General features: G+C 36.2%; 1 protein-coding gene across 9 annotated transcripts in view; it reads right to left on the bottom strand.

The window, feature by feature from the left end:
* Window positions 1–22,281, bottom strand: part of HGF (hepatocyte growth factor) — an 80,819-nt gene that overhangs the window by 37,899 nt on the left and 20,639 nt on the right. For 7 of the 9 annotated variants that reach the window (XR_008296885.1, XM_027071752.2, XM_015072997.3 and 4 more), the window contains 3 exons: window positions 18,370–18,490; window positions 16,891–17,009; window positions 691–865 (listed from right to left, as the gene is read on the bottom strand). Coding sequence is in view for 8 of the 9 variants with exons in the window: in XM_027071752.2 (XP_026927553.1) it covers window positions 691–865; window positions 16,891–17,009; window positions 18,370–18,490 (415 nt within the window). In the remaining variant the exon portion in view is untranslated. Of the gene's footprint in view, window positions 1–690; window positions 866–14,642; window positions 16,502–16,890; window positions 17,010–18,369; window positions 18,491–22,281 lie in introns of those variants that run through there. The other 2 variants (XM_053218542.1, XM_053218541.1) reach the window with 2 other exon arrangements.

The following is a 22,281-nucleotide window of genomic DNA, read 5'->3' as shown; positions in this document are numbered from 1 at the left end:
AACAAGGTGGACAATTTAAAAACACATGGCATTGTGGCTGTTCTGTCCAGCAAAAGTCAAGCGGTGAAAAAAAACAGCCATGGAGAAGGCACATAGCGGCAATATAATTGATATTCAAGGGCAGTTTCTTTGGCGTGATTCATCTAAATAATTGTTTTACTTTCCTACTCTTCAAAGGGAATCTAGAAACAGCAGAAAACATTCATTTGAGACTTTAAAAATAGTATTTCTTCAAGGTGGAAAACACATTAGTTTACAATGTTGATTGAAATGAAGGCATGCCTCTTTTTGTAAAAGAAAAAAAATGTAATCTCCCCTAAAATTAATGTGAAATTTTAAGAAGGCACTAGCTTGAAACTTGGCTGGCTATCATTATCCTTAAATGAGTTATGAAATGTACCTGCAAAAACAAAGCTGTGATCAGAAACCTAGAGGTGCGTTTTCCAAAATATGGTACTTCAACTATCTGATTCAAAACTCACCTAGAGTGCTTATTAAAATGCATATTTGAGGTCCAAATCTCATATCTAAGGAATCAAAATATCTGCGTGGATGAATCTGCGTTTTAACTCCTGATTATCTCTAGACACACTAAAGTTTAAGAATTACTAACACAGGAATTATTAGAGTCACCATTCTTCCTCGTTTCCTGAGAGCCTGCTGAAATTTATATGTGCCTAATATACTCACTTGCACTTGAAATTTTCAGGAGTTATGTCATGCTGGTGAGGATACTGGGAATCCCAACGCTGACATGGAACTCCATTCCAGATGGAGTTGATGGTGCCCCGGTAACCTTCTCCTTGACCCTGAATGCATTCAGTTGTTTCCATAGGCACATCTGTGTCATTCATAGTACTGTGAGCTAGTGGTAAAAACAGCATTAAACTTAAGTACAATCTTTAAATCTTTCATCCATCTCTTAATGTTCTTTTGCACATGGATTACTAAGGTATTCTGTCACATAGGTTTTTATAATAATTGAGTAGAATATTATTTCAGTTATCATTATTGCTCTCTCACTCAGCCTAAAGGAGTGAGTTAACATGGTGGACTCAACTATAGAATTTCTCTGCTCATGAAACAGAATATTCTAGGAGCGGCTGGGCGGCTCAGTAGGTTAAATGTCCAACTTTGGCTCGGGTCATGATCTTGCGGTTTGTGAGTTCAGGCCCTGCATCAGGCTTTGTGCTGACAGCAAGGAGCCTGGAACCTGCTTCAGATTCTATGTCTCCCTCTCTCTGCTCCTCCCCTGAGAGCATGCATGCTCTCTCTCTCTCAAAAATAAATAAACATTTAAAAAAAGAATATTCTAGCTTGACTTTATCTAGCCTAGTTTGAAAGAACGTCATCTAATAGCACTTAAATTTCCTGATTCTGTCTATTCATTCATTAATATTAGATGTACAATCTTTCTATTTATTAATTTTTATATATTTTATAATCACTTTTCTTACTTTAGAAATTGAAAAATATCTATGAGTACTATAGTGAACAATCAGGGAAATTAAAAAGCACTATGCTGTAAGTTTGGTCATAAAAAAAGTAAGAAAGGGAAAAGTTGATCTACAGAGCAGTTATCTTTTAAAAAATCAATTTAGGTGGCTCAGTTATTAAGAGTCTGACTCTTGATTTTGGCTCAGGACATGATCTCATAGTTTGTGAGTTCAAGCCCCACGTCAGGCTCTGTGCACACAGTGTGGACCCTGCTTGGGATTTTCTCTCCCTTTTTCTCTCTCTCTCTCTGCCCATCCCCCACTTGCTCTCTCTCTCTCTCTTTCTTTCAAAATTAAAATTGCTTAGTGTTGACACTGTTTTAAGTCAATTTATTGTTATTACTATCTCCATTCCAAGTTTATTTTCATTCAAATACTAAAATAGTGTATTTTTGAAAAAAATTTTAAAGGCATTTTACTTCCATATGTCACTATAACTAACATATGCTGAATAGACAGTATTTCTGAAATGGCTATACAATTATTCCGAAAATTAGTTTGTTTAAATACATACAAAAGTTGGTAATGGCATTAACCACTGTTCTCCTCCAGTATAATAAATATATTATAAGCTATGTTAATGTTTTAATCAATTTGTTGGCATTAAAAGAAATCAATTGTTCCTAGGCAGATTTATTTCATGCTTTTTTTCCTAGTCCAAATATAATGCTTACCACATTCCATGCAGATCATAAAAATCTCAGTAACAAAGTATAAAAAGTACAAAATTAAAATTTCACTAATTTTAATTCAATAGTGAAACTGAAAATATTTAAGGAGCAACTAAAATCCACACACCTTCTCAAAATATCATGAAAATGTTTATGGTTCAATAGAGTAAAATAATGTAAACTCCTCAGTTTCCTTTACAATCTAAATGGTCATTAATGATGCTTCTAGATAAAACTCACATTGCCACACTCTACAACAGCTTCGGATGTGAATAAATATCTTTGATTCATACATTCTGGAATTACATATATCATTTCTCAAAAGAATTCAGAATTAGACGTGTCTTCAGAGGCTAAGGGTGTCTATAAAAGTTCCATATTTAATAGTGTAAATTCTTTTTAAATGGCTCTTCAATTTTATTTAAATTTATTTATTTCTTACAAATAATCACCACCTTATGGGACTTAATGTTTTATTTCATTGAGTTCCATGCAAACTAAGTGGAGCCTCAGTTTGGCGTTACTCTATGAAACTCCGTGAAAAAGGAGGAAGATTAATTAATGACCACTTCAACCATTGGACTAGGTTGTATAAACAGATTTCCATGAATTGCCCTTCTAATAACAGTTCTTTTTAAAATATGCTTTTATTTCTTATGTATCTCTTCCACACTTTTATTTTTTTAAGTTTATTTATTTTGAAAGAGAGACAGAGAGCCAGAAGGGCAGAGAGAGAGAGAGAGAGAGGGAGAGAGAATCCCAAGCAGGCTCCACTAGGTCAGCATGGAGCCCAATGCAGGATTCAAACTCACCAACTGTGAGATCATGACCTGAGCAGAAATCAGGAGTCAACGCTTAACCAGCAGAGTCACCCAGGTGCCCCTTGGCAGCTTATATATATCTACTTTAGGGAATAAAAAATTGTCTCAGAAATACCTTAAATTAAAAGGAACTTGAAATGGAGATAAGTAAAATGTCCAGAGATTGATCTGTAAAGTGGTCATTGAGAGTTGATTTCTGAGAATTAATATATACTGATATTGGTAACATACAGTGATTCAGGAAGAATAAAAATTATTGGCCTGGAAGAAATGACTTGTATAGAAAACGTGCTACTTAACCAAGTCCTTTATGATTTTAACATTAAAGTTATTTGATGGAATAGACAGTAAGATGGATTTTATACATCCTCAGGAACTATATTTTATCAAAAGAAATACCAACAAGCAACTGCATTTCTGATTATTTGAGTCAACTGTTAAACGAGTTGAGGATACTGAGTTGGGGGGGCACATCTTTAAAAGGTGATAACTTTAGACAGTTAAAAGGTCAAGCTGGTACTGACATATTTTATATCTAGTTACAAAACTATGATGTGATAAAAGACAAAAACAAATGTCTCCAGAGACCTATCAATTTATTAGCTTAACATTTTAAGAAGAAAAGTTTTTAATCCCCCACCTGTTGGGCACAAGTTCCTGGGAAGCAAACTTGTGACCTCAGGATGCAGCACCCAGGCCACGGCAGTAAAGTCAGAGTTAGGGCACAGAACAAAAGTACTTCAACTGCTCTTCTCAGGGACCTGATTGCCCGTCTTGTGTGCTTCTACTGTCTTGCTTTCCTATGTATTTGTCTGTGTTTGGTTTTATTTATTACTGTCCCATTTTTCTCAAGTATTACTCTAACATCGTGAATATGTAATCAAAAAACCCAAAGTTGACGATTTTCAATGTCTATCACACCTGCCTTTGCTTAGGTATGTGTCCATCACATCTCACTGAGAACATAGCTAGAGGCTGAGACCATCAGAAATTACCAAACTCTGCTCCTTGGACACTACGATATCAATATAAGATTAAAAACAAATATAATTTCTAGAATGTGTTATTAGACAAGAATAATTGGATCTTCATTTTTTTTCATAAATACCTTTGTAAAGTGACATTTTGCAGAAATAACCCATGACAGTTAGAATTTGAAACCATACATAGAGACTTAATGTCAAAACAATTTTAATTGAACTTTTTTTTGTAAAAGGGGAGATAATTAAATAAATATTATCATAATTCATGAGGAACTCAATACCTAGAAAATTCAATGAGTAACCACATGTTCATGTTTAGAAGATATTAACAGGATGGGATACTTGGGTGACTCTTTAGGTTTAGCGCCCCACTCTTGATTTCAGCTCAGATCATGATCTCACAGTTCGTGCATTCAAGCCTCAAGTCAGGCCCCACGTTGACAGCGTGGAGCCTTCTTGGGATTCTCTCTCTCTGTCTCTCTCTCTCTCTCTCTGTCTCTCTCTCTCCCCCCTTCCTTCTCTCCTCCCCTCCCCCACTCATGCACACACTCTCTCAAATAATAAATTCAAAAAACTTAAAAAAAAGAAAATATTAAGAGGAATCGTAAAATTTTAAAGCTAGTCGAAGATGAAAATTTTCCTAATTTGAGAGAAAAGTTTTCAAATTTCAAAAACCCTAAGTAAAAAAAAAAAAGGACTCCTTGAATAAGAATATTGTGGATATTGTGGAAGACATTTCACTGCTGATTCATCCACTAAAGTCCCAGTGTCAAGTTTAGAGACCTAATTGTTGGTACTAACTTTGTACCTCAACTGCAAAGTTTCCTCAAAAAAGATTTAATTAAAGATTCTTTCACTTTTAAAAGTAGCAATCATAAAATCCTCATTTGGACAATTTTGTTGAAAAGTTTTTTTTCTAAACTTCCATTAGTATAATTTAAAAACTTTGATATAAATATAAGGAGCCACCAAATACTCACTTAAAGACAGTGTTAGTTAAAATGAGTAAATAAAACCCACAATTTTGGATTTGTTGTAAACAATTTGGATTATTTAACAGATTCTAATTTGGAGGTGGAAACTCAAACCTTTGGAAATTACAGAAATTACTGCACATTAATAAAAATACAACATAGTACAGAATAAATATAACTTTTCATTAGGCCTTTCTACGGACTGAATATTTATGTCTCCCCCCAATTCATATGTTGAAATCCTCATCATAAATGTCATGGTATTAGGATGTGGGGTCTTTGGTAGGTGCTTAGGTCATAAGGGCAGATGCCTCATGAATGGGATCAGTGCCCCTATAAAAAAGACACCACAGAGTTCCCTCACCCCTTCCACCATGTGAGGAATCTTCTAGTACTTTGATCTTTGACCTCTCAGCCTCCAGAACTGTCAGAAATAAATGTCTGTTGTTTATAAGCCACCCAGTCCATAGTATTCTGTTATAACAGCCCGAACAGGCCTCAACAAGATATAAAAAAATATAATTAATAGTATTCTTTTTGTTTACTTTTATTTTAATAAGTATCCATAACTTGGGGCGCCTGGTGGCGCAGTCGTTAAGCGTCCGACTTCAGCCAGGTCACGATCTCGCGGTCCGTGAGTTCGAGCCCCGCGTCAGGCTCTGGGCTGATGGCTCAGAGCCTGTTTCCTGTTTCAGATTCTGTGTCTCCCTCTCTCTCTGCCCCTCCCCCGTTCATGCTCTGTCTCTCTCTGTCCCAAAAATAAATAAAAAAACGTTGGAAAAAAAAATTAAAAAAAAAATAAGTATCCATAACTTTGAAATATATACCTCAAGCAATTCGATGGTTATGATTTTAACTGCAAACTAGCAGTATTGAGATAATATTTTTCTTCAAAAAGTGCTCTCTGAAGTTCGTGAGTCTGTATTTATCCCATTCGACATTCAACTGCTAAAAGTGCCTTCATAATGAAAAGCTATATAATTCTGGTGAAAATGTATAGAATAAATATCATAGGCCAAAAAAAGATATATTAGTACAACAAGGTAACTAAATAATTTTCACCACTAAATAGGAGTTATTATGAAATTCCATACAGCTGTTGAACACATATTATCTGACGAGGATCATGTGAATGATTTTTCATAGACCATTTAACTGTGATACAAATGTTCCTTCTTTATTGCCTACATACATATTTCCTACTCAAACAAGATGAATTATTCCTGAACTGTAATAAAATAGACTCCTTTACCTGTCCTACTGTATAAATACCAAAACTTGATGCAAAAACAAAACAAATGTTTCATGCCAGTTGATTTGGAAAAAGCTATTAAATTTTGGGAAAGCTATTCCTCTGGACTTAATACTTTATAACATGGGACCTGAATAAGGGAAGATTTTGAGGTCTCCTGTGACCAAAGTGGTAAAGAAAAGAAGCACAGAAACATCCCTAAATATCAGCTGCAGTTGATCAAGTTTAGCCAAGGCAACATGTGTATATCTTCATATATACAAACATTTTTGCAATTTTGTGTCTACCAAGCACACTGAAAAATCCAAGAAACTCACAAATAAGAGAGCTCCTCACAAATAAAGCATTTTTTTCAGGTGTGCCAGTGGTGGCCACCCTTTGGAAGCACATGTAAAGATAGTTGTATGATCTTTCATGACCTATGAGTGAAGAAATATTTTTTCTTTGATGAGTGACATAAAGTTTTCTGTTTGGAAATGCTTTTTATAAAAACAGCATTGACTACTGAAATTTTGCACTGTTCTTTTACAACATAATCAAATATAATGGGTGCCTCGTGGAACATTAATTTCACTTTGCTGGTATGGATGTGTTATGATCTGATTGCTATAATATCTGGTGGGGACTTTAAGGTTTGAATAGATTTTCTGAGAGAATAAACATTAACTGTTATGTGATGCTTGAGACAGACATCCTGCCACCCAACAGAAAGACCACTAGAATAAGATGACAAATAATGAATCTGATTCATTTTCTCTGTGGAAGTCTCGCTGAGTTTTTGCCGAGAAACTTCAGAGCGCTGATGGAGGTCTATGAAAGGCAACTGGAGAATACAAGTGCATATGCATATTACAGACAGCCATGCACAGAGTTCCATAAGCTTTCCATGAAGGATAAGTAAACCCTGACATTTACAGTCCCTCTTCTCCCCCAAAATCTAGATATCCCAGTGGTGATACACTGTTGCTGTTGCTTTGCCTATAGCTAGGAGCAAGTTGCTCCACAGGCCATTGGACAAATACCTCATTATTCCTTGGAATACTTCTGCACAACCCACTTCTATTCCCACTTCAGCTACTGAAGAGCAACTGAAACATAGGATTTACTTTATGGTGGTCCCTAGAGATTGGGAACAGTGTGTAAAGCTATTCTCCCATCAACAGACTTGTGCTCTTTGGTCCGCAAATGGCAGGATCAGGCTCAATGAAAATTTAAAGAGCTTCTTGTTTTAAAATTGACATGGGAAAGTAGTATAAAGACTCCAAAGTACAAACCTCAAATTGCTTGCACGTTTGCTTTCCCTATGAGCCTAGAATTCCTATCTGAAACTTTTCTTTGGACTTTATCCAAGCCTTTACTGGTATAAAATGCTCAAGAGACAAGACTTTCACGAAAGGTCTTCAGTTCTATACTCTTATTCCTTAGAAGATGACTTGAAAAAGACCTCCAAGTATAAGATCTTTCCCCTGAGAAAGGGTATTGATGGCATTGTTTTTGTCTGACTCAGAATACAATGAGATTTCATTTCTATGAATCTCTGTTCTAGCCTTGGATAAAATAACAAGTTCTGAGAAATAAACAGCTTTCTTTAAGAAAGAAAATAATGTGCTAACATTCTTTTCCAAACATATAAACACACTCAATTTTACAAGGTTAGATATTCTCTTAAAACCACAGCAGTGTAGATTGATTACTAGAAGGAAGGATTCTTTTTATTTATTGTCAAACACACCTGTATTAGTCTGCTTGGGCCACCATAACAAAATACCACAGACTTAAAAACAACTGAAATGTATTTCTCACAATTCTGGAGGCTAGGAAGTCAAACATTAAGGTGCCAGCCAAGTTGGTTTCTAGTGAGAGTACCTTCCTGGCTTGTAGATGGCCACGTTCTCACTGTGTGCTCATAAGCAGTAGAGAAAGAGAGAGAGAGAGAGAGAGAGAGAGAGAGATCTCTTACTCTACTTATAAGGCCACTAATCCTATCAGATTGGGGTCCCACACTTGTGATCTCATTTAACCTTAATTACCACCTAAATGCCCTATCTCCAAATACTGTCACACTGAAGATTAAGGCTTAAATGTATGAATTTGTGTGTATGTGTGTGTGTGTGTGTGTGTGTGTGTGTGTGTGTGTGTGTGTATGGCAGGAGGTGGGTGCATAGTTCAGTCTATAACAATACTTTGAATAGAAATCTTAGCTATCAAAGATCTGCCTAGGTAACATTTCTGAAATGGAGAGTTGTTTCATAGGTATAAAGTTTTAGTTACGCAAAATGAGTAAATTATAGAGACCTAGAGATCTGAACAACATAGTACCTGTGGTTAACAGTGCGACACTGTATACTAAAAAAAAAAAAAAAATGTTGAGAGTAGATCTCAAGTTAAATGTTCATACACATACATTAAAAAAAAGGAGAGTAATGGCAGGAAGAAGTTTTGGAAATCATTGATGTGTTTATTACCTTGATTGTGGAGATGGTTTCATGGGTATATGCATATGATCAAATCAATCAAATTGTATACATTAAATATGTACAGTTTATATTAATTGCACCACAGTAAAGCTGTTAAAATAAATAAAATGGCTCTGGACACATATGTGTCTAGAATTTAAAAAAAAAGAAGAAAATGGAGGAGAAAAAATAAGGCAAAACATGACAAAATATGTCTATTTTTTGGTAAAGAAAAAGCCCTCCCGACAACTAACAACAAATGAACAAAAGTATCTCAGGGAAGCATGAAACCTCAGGATGAGTTCAGGATGAGTTGAGGTGATAGGAAGAAAGCATGAAACAAATCTTCATGCATGGCAATATCTGAGAAAAGCTAAGTTGTCATATGAAAATCTAGAAGCATAAAAGACATTCCAGGAGACACACACACACACACACACACACACACACACACACAAACACACACAAATGAAAAACTACCACTATATAGGAATGTAACATTCATTCATTCAACAAATGCTTGTTGAATCCCTGTCTTGTCTAAGGCAATGTGCTGACCCAAAAAGAGACATGATCTGTGTTTTGATGGAGCTTACAAATTTTGATAGAGCTATTAATCAAATAATTTCAAAAACAAATGTAAAGACAAGGCTCTGAGAAGCACATAGGAGAGGTTTATTATGGTATAAACATATACTAAGGAATTTGACCAAGTCAGAGAAGTCAGATGAAGAAATGCTAACTGAGGAAATAGTAACTGAGTGGAAATTTCACCAATTAGCAGCTGTCAACTGGGTGAAAAAGAATAAAAAATTTTCAAGGCAGAGAAGAAGTTAGGGGTGAAGGAAATATAAATGAGAATATAGAAAATATGAAGCATAGGAAGTAAGCTATTCTGGCTGGAATAGAGAACCTTGGAGAGAAATGTGGTAGTATATGAGGTTAGAGATATGGGTAGGGAAGTAAAAGATGGTTTTGTTTTGTCTTTGTTCTAAGGTAGAAGGAAATCATTGAAAGGTTTTTAACTGGTGTGTGTGTGTGTGTGTGTGTGTGTGTTGCTAGGGATGGGAAATGATATACTCAGATTTTTATATCATTCTGTTTGTAGTATGAAGAAGGGATTGAAGGGAAAAACTAGTGAATATGGATTCATCTCCTTTCAGAAGGCAATTTAAATATTCAAGAAGAAAAATAACACTAATGGAAAAAGGAGAGAGTGAAATGGTTAGATTTGAGAGGTATATACAAAATAAAATTGACAGTGGTGGGTCAAATGTGAGGAGTGAAGGAAAGATCATGTCTAGGATCATTCTAGATTTTTGAACCTTAGATGTAATGGTGGTATCAGTCATACAAAAGAGAGCTTGAAAAGCAGACTAGACCATCCTACAGGATAAAAGAAGAAAATCAGAAAAAGGTGATAGATGATAGAAATCTCCAACCAGGTGATTTGCTCTTGGTGAGAACTGGAAAACAATTTGACCATCCAACAGGTATATGCTAGTTACTGTATATCCTAATGGGACCACATCAGCCTTACAGGTCTGACATGTAGCAAAAAAGCTGTTTGCAGAGGAACACCTCGGGTTCCAGAGGTCCTTTGGGGGATCTCGGAGATCAAAACACTCTATTAGGACAATTCTAACATGTCATTTGTGTTTTATACAGTGAAATTCCTAGAGCCCTTGAGGTTTAACGTTCCAGAAAACTGAATGCAAAAGCAAATGTGAAACACAAAGCCATCTTCTAATTAAGGTATCAATTGAAGAAATTTGCAAAAAATCTGAATTTGCAGAAAATCTAAAACACTGCCATTGTTCTCCCTATTTTTCTGACAAATATAGTTTTCATTTTAAATATGTTGTATTTATTAGCATCCAATGAGCTCGTCACTATTTTAATGAATTAATATTCTTTAAATTTACATTTTAATTTCTAATGCAGTACATATAGATTTGTATAGCTCACATACACAATTTGGGGCTGTCAATAATGGTAAAGAATGTAAAGATATCTTCAGTCCAAGAAGTTTGTGAATAACTGATTTAAATAATCAAGAAGATTTTGTATGACAATCAACCAAATTAAAGCTTTTCAATTGCCAGAGAAGTATTTTCACTTCAGAAAAATATAAGTAGTCCCAACAAATATTATTATTTCTCTCTAAAAAGCAGTGAACTAATCTGTGGAACTGTTATTCAGAATATAAAGTTATTATAGTGGAAACCCATAAGAAAATCAGAATTTCACTCAGGTATTATACAGGACTCCCAATCTTGTTATATATTTGCAATGTCTAAAATTCCATATACTTGGAAATCTGTTAAAAGTTATATAGCCAGGTAGAACGAGAAGTGGATAGTGCAGAGCAAAGATCACTCTGTGGAATACATGTGAAAGATGGTCATGGAATTTTTAAGGGAGAAGATTGATAAAGACACCCACTAGCCCCTTCAAGCCGCCATTTTAGAATTCACTTATATGCAGTTCTGCTCACTCAACTCAGAGTTTCTCAGGATAAATTGGTGAAATGATTCCCCTTATGGGACTCAGTGGGCCTACCTCAACATGGCGATGATGGATTTGACCCAAAACTAAATTTGAGTGACACTGACCCCTGGAATGATTGCTTTGCCTATGCTCATGTTGCTGGAGAAGAAAGCCCGGTAGAGTAGAAAGAAGACAAAATAGGAGTAAGTAATGGGATGACATTCAGAATACTCTCAGAAGCAGTGGGAAAGCATGGACCCTGCTCAAAGGGCTTTGTACAGGGATGTGATGTTGAAAAACTATGAGCATCTGGTCTCTCTGGATGAGGATAACTAACCTCCAGAAGATGGGATCTGCCCTTGAGTTTCTTCATATTCCCTCCTTTAGGAAGTCTCTGCACTGATTGACGGAGATAGAAACCCTATTGACTCAGAAATGGAAAGCTTCATGATGCAGCACCTGGACGTTAAACTTGCCCCTTCAGATGATCTGCCCACTCCATACTACATCACGTGTGGTTCCAGAGCTTAAGTATGATTAAACCTTACGGCAACTTTAAAGTATTCAATTCCCTCTTTTCTACCCCTGTGCTTTTGATTCAGTGATTCTTAGCAGAAAATTAGACATGCACATTATACTGTTCCCTATGCATTCAGAAGGACACAGTCTATTCATAAAATTTTGAAACCGTTTTTTAGCTTTATTGAGGTATTAATTGTCAAATACAACTGTAATATATTTAAACATTTTTTTAATGTTTATTGATTTTTGAGAGAGAGAGAGAGAAAGAGAGAGCGAGCATGAGCGGGGGAGGGGAAGAGACAGAGGAAGACACAGAATCCGAAGCAGGCTACAGGCTCTGAGCCGTCAGCATGGAGCCCGAAGTGGGACTCAAGCTCACGAACCATGAGATCATGACCTGAGCCGAAGTCGGACGCTTAACTGACTGAGCCACCAGGTGTCCCTGTAATATATTTTTTAAAAGGTATATAGCCAAGATGTTTGTGAACTGTTGCCATTTGCGTAGAAATCGCTTTCTGAGGAACATGGTGCAAAGGTTTACTGAGAAGGCCTGTCCCGGCCACATTTGTCAGGTGATGAGCAACATTCATCCTTCACTTTCGGGGATACGTCCACTGATTCTAAGATTAAAAGGTTGGGAGCAAAGTGACAGGAACTAATTTGTGGCTCATTCAGCTTTTAACAAATAAAAGGAACAGATAGCAGTCATCAAAACCTTGGCTCCGAAAGGTGTGAATATGCCAATGTCACGGCAATGTCAGCTTTTACTTTACTAGTTCTTGCTAGTGCTCTGAAATTTCATTTTATCATAGACCTTGGTGTGTTTTGTTCACTTCTATACCCCCAGAATCTAGAAAAAATGTTGAGGTATGAGAGCTAGTCAGTAAATATTTATTGAATAACTCCTATGCAAAAGGGGCCGACAATCTTCCTTGTGTTTTCTGTGTGCTCCCTGGAATTGCTGTTCTGGAGAAGTTTTTTCTGTCACTATTTACTTATGACTTTTCAAGACCTTCAGAAAAGACTGAAGTTGGATGTGCTATGAGCATAGACATCGAGCACCTACATCTCAGCATAAGCAGAACTCAGCTTTCTTATCTTCCTCCTCAAAGTTACATCTCTCTCAAATATGCATCATCTACTCAGTAACTTAGGAAATATGTAAGACTTTGCTCTTTCCCTATCTCATTTCCCACTATATCCAATTTGTCATTACATATTGGACATTCAGACTCTTCAGTATCATTCACATCCTTCCTCACCTTGTTATGCTCACTGTTTACGGCATTAATTCACATAACTGGCCTGTTCCAATCAGCTCTTATCAGACCCACCTGCCTCCTGTCTCAGCACTCTCCTGCCAATTACTGGAAATATATAGTGATCTTCAGTTGGTGGAGGTGTGTTGGTTTTTGCTTTTTTTTTTTTTATTCCCATTACTAAGAGAATTTTGAAAACAAAAATTTATGTTCTCCCACGTTTTTAAGTTGACATCCACATTTTTTATGGTAAGTTTAAATAGTTGCAAAAGATGTGATTTCTAGCGTATGCTAACTACTGTCATTTTTACACCAAAATTTTTATATTGCACTTTAAAAAAAATTAATGGAGTGATTCGATATCTACCTGTTCTTGGATAAATGTATATTATCAAACTCTTTTTCTCCTTGAATTAGTATTTCTATTCCACTTTACCCATGGAATGTTATTTGATTTTTTTTTAACTTTTAACTTTATTTATTTATTTTTGAGAGAGAGACAGAGAGAATGAGCAGGGGAGGGGCAGAGAGAGGGAGAGGGAGAATCTCATGCAGGTTCCACACTGTCAGCATGGAGCCCAATGCGGGGCTCAAACTCACAAACTGTGAGATCATGACCTGAGCCAAAAGCAACAGTTGGACGCTTAACCAACTGAGCCACCCAGGTGCCCCTTGAATTTAATGTATTTTATGTTCGAGAGTCTTTTATTCTTAACCCCATCATACTTTTCTCAAAGATTTTTATATTTTGAAATTTATTTAAATTTCTTGTGACCATAGTATTCTAAGGGATAAATACACATGTACCCTACACACACATACAAACACACTTGCACGTATGTATGTATATATTCCAGATAGAGTTGTGTAATTATTAGTAGTACATAAATGATAAGCAGCATGAATATATAGTATTTGCAAAGGTCTCTTTGTTTAGTTTTCCCAAGGTTTTATACCCCAGGACAATGTACCAAAATAAAATGCAGGAAGGATGGGCAGTTTGGTTTTATTTGGGAAAGTAAGAAAGAGTAATGGTGAATGAGAAGGTAAGATTTTGAACTTGACTAACTCCTTATTAACATGTACATCTCAAGCAGAAGATTTGGGGAAAGAATTAATCTGGAAGTAAAAGAGCTAGAATTTGAGCCTCTAAGCTGTCCATGTCCACAGACCCCTATGAGAGTTTTGTGTTCCCGAGGGCTTCACAGACAGCAATCTGGAGGCTTCTGTAACCAGCTTATGTTGTACAACAAAAGTGAAGAGATTTTGCAGGTATAAGTCAGGTCCCTAATCAGTTGACTTTAAGTTAATTAAAGGGAGCTTACCTCAAGTGGCCCTGAGCTAATCAGATGAGCTCTTTAAAAGAGTATGTAGAGCTTTAAAATAACTATTGCCCTTTAATTAGAAATTGCCATTATTGCACATGAATATTCAAGTGGCATGCTATTCAAAATGTCTATTACATTATATTACACCTATTTCATGCTATTGTTTTGTCCCTGTATCTCCTTGACAAACAAAATTCTTTCCTAAAATATCTTGTGATTTATTGTTAAATTTTGAAGTTAATGTTAAGGCTTTTAGAGGATTTGTGTAATAAAGAAAAATTTTGAAAATTAAGAAATTAAAAAAAATAAAAGAGGATGTAGAGGTCAGAGGCTGAAACTCTGCCATTATCCTTGAAGAAGTAAAATTCTCTGTCGTGGAGAGGGTCATAGAGTAGGAAACCTCAGGCAATGTTTCGGAGCTGAGGACCTCCATGCTATAACCACAAGAATTCTGCCAACAACTGCTGGACTTGGAATGGGATACTGAGTCTTAAATGAGAGAGTAGGTCTGGCGGGCACCTGGGTCATGGCCTTGTGAGATCCTAAGCAGAGAATCCACCTGAGTCATGCCTGGACTTCTGACCCACAGAAATTATGGCATAATAAGTGTGTACTGTTTTAAGCCACTACATTTTGGTAAATTGTTATGCAGCAATATAAACCTGTTCCACAGTTGAAAGCATCACCAAATGTCTTACTTTTGCATTATATGCTTTGCTATAAATGTAAGCAAGAATATTCACAAAACCTTATCTCTTATGCTTTCCAGAATTGCAGAATATCAACTTCCATTCATCTGAATAAGAGTATAGTCTCCAAGTATACTTTTACAAACTAAAAGCTTTCCTGTAATGAAATATTTCTGAAATATTCTCCATGCTTAAAAAATGATTTTATTCTTCACTATATGGGTTTGGCTTACATGTTCTACTACCATTTTCTTAGCATTACCATCCTATACACACGATTCTCTGTTTAACAAAGCCATCTGAATCACAGCATGTTAGTTGCATAATTAGCCAACACTTCTTTGGACAGAAGAGAAAAAGAAATCTATCTGGTAGTTAGGAAGTATCATATTTATTTTATTTCTTTTCTCTCACAGTGTCTTTTAAAATCACCAAATACTGGTTGGAAAAGAATAGGAGGGCAACAGTGAATGTGCAGATGATTATGCATGTGATCGTGTCTGTGTGTATGTATTTATACTGATCTTATTCCTGAGACGATTTACAGGAGTGCCTAAAAGCAAACATTTGTGCACACAAAACGGAAGGGAAACAGTTCGTTTATTGTATCTAAGTAGTCTAAAATGGTGGGAAGATTAATGAGATTTTAGAAGTCAATGAGTGGAACTACCTCAATCTATACAGAGAAACACTGTCACAGAAGTCATCTTTTATGCGAAGGGACCAAACAGATAATTCAGTTTCCTTAGAACATTGCGTTCACACTGAAAGTCTACCAGAGTCTGCGGTTATTTCACACATGCCAGACATGTCCTCCTTCTATGGGCTTTATTTGAGTTGTCCAAAACATTTCCTCTTATTAGCAGGTCTAGGTGGAGAGAGATTTACCTTGGCAGTATCACAGTGTGAATAATGTTGAATTAGGTTTGTTCAAAGGGATATCCCCATCATGCTGCTCTAGGAAGATATGCAACTACCTATTCTTATCCTCATAACTGTCCACTTATCATGCAGGGTGCTGGTACCTTATCTTATGTAGATTATTTCTCTTTGTACATTCCTCTCTATATGCATATCTTTATGCTGCCAAGCCCATTTCCAATGTTATTATACCTTAGCAAAGTCATGGAATTCTACTAGTCTTAGAGCATTTTAGGATCCAGCTGAAAAAATAAGACTTATACCCATAGAAATTAAAGCATGCCTATATCTAACTATCCAGTATTATTTCAAAGAGTGAAACTGTGTAAGTTAACCATGGAGGAGGCGACCAAGCATACAGATTTAAAGAGCTACCATAAAGCAAGTGAGGTAAGAAGCTTTTACCATAAATTCAGGAGTGTTGGGTAAAGGCCAGTATATAGAAAATGACCACAGTACAGCTAAAAGACAGATTTGAACAGAATACAGGCTGCGTACGAGGTCAGCCAGAGGGGTGGGGATCAGCTACTAGAGATTAAAGATGTCTCTGAGATTCTTCTATTAGACTTGTTATTTTTCACCACAGCCTCTGTCGTTCACCAGAAGAGGCTCACAGTCAGCTGACAGCTCATGTTATGTCTGGGGAAGAAAGGTATGGAAAGGATACCGGGTTGGAAGGTAAAAATCTAAGGTCCTACCTTTTAAGGCCCTAATGACATTATGATACTGCACACAGTCCCTGATCTTTTTTCTCCCTCTGTGGATGTTTTTTAAAATAACGTAAGAATGTTTAGGCCTTCATCATAAGTATAAATGTTTTGTGTTCACTTGCACACTTATCTCTTTCAAAACAATGACTCTGAAAATTCAAAAGCCTTGGATAGAATTATGGAATGCATTCCTAAAATATTAAAGCCTACACCCATTAAAGCATCAAGTAAAATAGTTGTTAACTTGTCTCACTAATAATCGCCTGCTTAGATCCAGGCTGAGAGGAAAAGGAAGCAATAAATTTGACCCTAACTTACCGCACATTTTAATTGCACAGTACTCCCAGGGGGTGTCAGGGTCAAGAGTATAGCACCATGGCCTCGGCTTGCCATCAGGATTGCGGCAATAATTATCATCAAAGCCCTTGTCGGGATATCTGCAAACCACACCAAGAAAAGTGTCATGTAAATCTGCCTGGAAGCACCACCCACCCCTCAGTTCACAAAGTAACTTTCGACAGAGCTTGGATACTACTAGCTGGGGAAAGAAGAGATTTCCTGTTACCTTACAAGAACTGCTGATTATCAACTATTGCGTATGTTAGCTTCCATATCTGGTAAGTATAGAACACATCCCTTTGCTAATAAGTTAGATTCATTTGGTACCTGTCCACCAGGTTGAGCTCCCAAACTGAATCCCCTTCTCACAAAGCCCAGTTAAGGACAGATTACATAAACATGACCTCATGTAGCCTGTCATTAAGAAAACGGGTCTTTTTCTGGGGCAGGCTTAAAGTTCAAACTGAAAGTTAGGTTTCAATAGTTCTGTTACTAATGATAGATCAATTTTGAAAATAGAGCCCTTCTAGGTCATGCCCTCACCTCCACCATGGGAGAGAGAAACTCCATTACACCACTTTCTCTGTACCCTCCTCCCTTTAAATTAACAGGGTCCTGAATTGGTGACTTGATTTTAATTGCTACCATATTCCTCCTGCACTCACTGAAAGGACAAGAGATTCACTTAAACACACACACACACACACACACACACACACACGGAGTTTAATTTAAGAGAAAAACAAACAAAAAGATAAGAACAACACCTTTCAGAAAAATGGAAACAGAGCTTCCCTTACAATTGTATTTTCATTCTTTATAACAAAAATAAAGACATTTTTGTCAACTAAAATATTTCATGTGAAAGGAATGAGCCAAAGTAGACATTTTTTTTAACCATTTAAGTTCAAAACCTATTCCTGAGGAGAAATGTAGATGTGGTTGCCTGACTTCTCCAGACTCAAAACACACTAAGATAAAGCAGCCAAAGAATTGTTTGCTCCATCTTTCATTCCCTGTCTATGGGTATGACCTATGTCATGGTGTCACACAGGTGACCCCACTTTACCTAAGTCATTGAAGATGTGGCTTTAGGAGGACATTGGCCTGTATTTAGCAATGATGCCTCCTCCCATAGCTTGGACTGTGGTCATTACTTAATGGATCTCTGTCTTTTTCCTGCCATGGAAGGGAAAGAGGAAGCTTCTGTTAGTGCTCCCCTTCTGTCCCCCACTGATGCTCCTGTGTTTCGGACCATCCTGATTTCAGGGACTCAGTCTCCTCAGCAGACACCGGTCAGAGGTGGGGCCAGCATTCTCATATGCCTCGTCTGAAGTCCCTTTGCCCCAAGACTATCCAGAAATCATAATATAAGGAGAAGTTCTCTAGCAGTTTGTCATGGAGCAAATAACACTTTGTGAAAAGAATCATTGGAAGCACGATTTGGTGGTATTTTACCTTTCTGGCAAGAATTTGTGCCGGTGTGGTGTCTGACGATCCCAGCGCTGACAAATCTTGCCTGATTCTGTATGATCCATGGGACCTCGATAACTTTCCCCATTGCAGGTCATGCATTCAACTAATAAAATTAAAGTACAGCATGTTAATTGCTTCTGACAGCAAAATCAAGAACACCACCATTCCATTGAAAGAACAGTAAATCACCTGTTTAGCAAAAAGATTTTTATAACAACTTACATACCATTTTAACGTTGAATTGGGGTCTAATGTCCATAAAGAGTGGCATAAAATACTCCCTACAGAACTCTTCATATAGTTTAAATGGGATTTGTGTAGTTAATGTCATAAAAATTTACCACAAGGCCAGGATGCTGCCTTTCTAATTTCTCAGTAACTGTCCCAAAGATACCCAGACTGGACATATAAGATACGCCCTTGGGATCTGCCCTTTGTTGGTCTAAAATGCAAAGAATTTCAGTGTCTGTACTGACAACAGAATAATTCTCTTCTCTCAACTTACTCTCCAAACACATACGTAGGAAATATATAACTTACACTGAGTACAGGTTATACCCCAGCAGTTAATGTCAAAGTGAGGACCAGATAAACTTGAGAGATCAGCTTCAAACCTAAAATCTGGTACTATTCAAAGAATAGGGTTATTTTAAAAGAACAAATGATGGCTTCTTTCTGTTACTGAATAACCATGTCAAATACCTGGGCAGGCTTACATTCTTAACTAGCCTAGGCTACATGATGACCTGATATTGAACTCCTTGTACTCAGTGTTTTTATAATGTATAAGCTCATGTAATTATGCAGGACCCTACTGATGATTCTGTGAGGTTAATTAATAGTTCTCTTCTGGCTCGCCTCTTATGTCACACTGAAAACTCTGAATCACATCAGCTAGCTGAAAACGAGACTTCTCAAATGGACAGGTTGATTTGTAGCACAGCAGGCATCCTGTGGAATAAATCATTGGTTGGCTTTCTTACGAATCCGGCAAACTTCCCCAAACACATCATTTGTATCTTGTGACTACTGATCATCTAACTTTAGCCAAAGCAGGGAAAAGATACGGATGTTTAGCTTTATCCACTGGTATATAGCCTAATGAGTATCTGTAATAATTTGGGATATAATATTAGAATAATCACTTCTGTACCTTTGATTTGTATAATCTAATAGGACATTAGATTAACTTTCTAGAACATGAGGCCATTTGGCTTGATCCATCTACTTCTTTTAATGTAGCTTAATCTATGAATGACGACAAGGGACCAATTCAGCTTCCTCTCGTGTGATTCCAATATTCCCCAGACACATCTCAGCTTTCATTCGAATGGGCCACTGACTTATTTAGTTCCCCTTTTCAAAAGAATGCCAAGAGTGATATCTTCACAGAAAACGATGTGGCATTTATCATTCTTTGCTCCTTTGTACTGAATGAAAAAGTAAACATAATACTATGGTCACGCATAAGAAATCAGTATCTACATGTACAATTTCTATCCTTGTATAGTACTCAGGAATCAGAATATATCTATAATGTATTCTTTAGCAGATGCAGTTGATGAGAGTATATCACTTTCTAATGAGAGTACATATAATTATTTTCTATGAAGCTGTATTGTGGGGATTATTATAAAACATTTTTCCTGGACTTTAGGATTTTTATTTTCAGAAGGAAAAATAGTTACACAAATTAAACAGGTGATTCTATAAGATGACCACTCTACAGAATGAGTGTAGTAGATCAGTGCTTCTCCAAACCTTACTGTACATAAAAGTCACTGTGAGATCCTGTTATAGAGCAAGTTCTGATTCAGAAGATCAGAATTGAGGCATCAATCAATAGCTCTCAGGGGATGCTGATGATTCTGGTCCTTGTAGGTCATAGTAAGTAGCAAGTGTGTGGATAATACATTCTATTCTAAAAGTCTTAAGTGTTTTGTGGCAATGGCTTTTTAGGAGAGAACAGATTTTACTTGGATACTGAAGGATGGATGAGATTTGGATAGGCCATTATGGAGCAAAATAACATAAAATGGTACAGAAACATAAATTACTATGTTACATTTATAGCAAAGTGAAGAGAGAGTTATGGATTCAGTCACAAACCTATGGAGCTATTTTGTAAAAATAATAAAAGTTAGCAAGAATAACATTAGGTTTTGGTAGGCAATGAAAGTCATTGATGGGGTGGGAATTAAATGTGTCCTGTGATAGAACTGGGATGGTAAATATATTATAGTTACAAGTTCTTTGAGTACTCAGCACTTTTAACATATAAGACATCATTTGATCCTTGCAATGAGGAAAACAAGGCTCAAACCATTTTTAAGGGACTTACCTAAAACAGAAAATGTCAAACCTGTGCCTGGAACACTGGTCTTCTGACCCACAGTTCAGTGTTCATTCCATTCTTCCTAATTATCTTTTTGTCCCATGCTTTTGTTTCCTATGTGTTCTAATTGGTCATCCTCTTAAGAAAGACTCATAGCAATAATTTTAGAAAGTCGATCTCCCTGGCTTTTATAACATTATCTTCATTACCCTCTGCCTTCTTGCTTACAATAGGTTGCCCCTGTTGTATTGTCACCTATTGGAGGATGGAGAGAAGGAAAGCAGGTAGATTGGCCATTTTACCCAGGCTGAAAAGTTTGTTGTTTTACTACTGCATCAAACCATCAGGTTACTTATAAAAAGTACCTCAAGAAAGCCAAATTTTAAACTCATAGTCACTTTTCAAACTTCCAGTATTCTAAGAAACTTCTAAGTTGTCCAAGCTCAAAGTCAAGCAGTAGGGATGGAGATCAAGTCCATCTCCTCAGGGAGGTAGGTGGAAGTTATGATCTATACAACACTGCAGAAGGTGAGGATTGGCCCTCTTGATCTATTTCCTTTGGGCTCTGTTTTTGCCAGTGTACTGTTCAACCGTTCTAGCAAGTTTATCCCTTAAAACAGAAAACAAAAGCAAAATGCTGTCCTAGATGACATAAACTCAAACTAAATAAATGTTCCTATTCATAACTAGAATGGTTTTCTTAAATATATTTCTGGCCTAAATGAAAGTAGAAAACCATATTAACTGCACATGGATTGTAATATAAATAAGATTAATTTAGTATCTCTCTCATCATACTAACCAACTTACTCAAAACCTATTGTGTTCTGTTTTTCTCAGTCATAAAACTACAAGTGATCTGAGTTTACAGACTCTACAGACTAAAACTGAAACAACTATTTTGAGAATCCGTGCTGGTGCTTACTTCAGCAAAGCTGAATGTTTGAAATATGGATAGCTTCACAAAGCCACATTTATAAATAATTGTTTCATTTAAATCTTTGTTTTTAAGGATCTTTCTCCACAGAATATGAAATTGTACACATAAAATTATAGCAGAAGTATTTGGGATTTTAAGTGTAAGGCATTAAAAATAATGATTATGATTTAATAAAATATATTTACTTGACTATTTGACAGTCATTAAAAAAGACATCTGTTTCAATAACTGGTGATTGCTTTGTTTTAAATCCCAAGCTAATGTTAAAGCAAGAAATTGGATTTTAGATACCTCAGTTTTTTACAGTATTTGAATTATAATATTAATGCTATTTTCTTTACATAATTGTTCTAAGTGTGATAAAAGTACTTGTTTTCTTTAGGAATGCTTAATATATTTCAAAGATTAATTTTTTTTAAATAACATTAATCATTGGAAATCAGATATATTTCCTTTATGAACCAAACATTCAGATGCATTTCAGAAGATGATTTAGTCAAGAGTTAAATATAGTTACAAAAATCTCAAAAAATACACTTACATTATTTTGTATATTTTGTATTATCCATGTTATAAACAGCTGGGTTTTTTTTTCTATTAATTATTGACAGTGCTTTTT

The sequence above is a fragment of the Acinonyx jubatus genome, chromosome A2, assembly GCF_027475565.1.
Source record: "Acinonyx jubatus isolate Ajub_Pintada_27869175 chromosome A2, VMU_Ajub_asm_v1.0, whole genome shotgun sequence".
Lineage (NCBI taxonomy): Eukaryota > Metazoa > Chordata > Mammalia > Carnivora > Felidae > Acinonyx > Acinonyx jubatus.
Note: the sequence above shows the minus strand (reverse complement) of the source record. Positions and strands in the feature narration are given on the sequence as shown.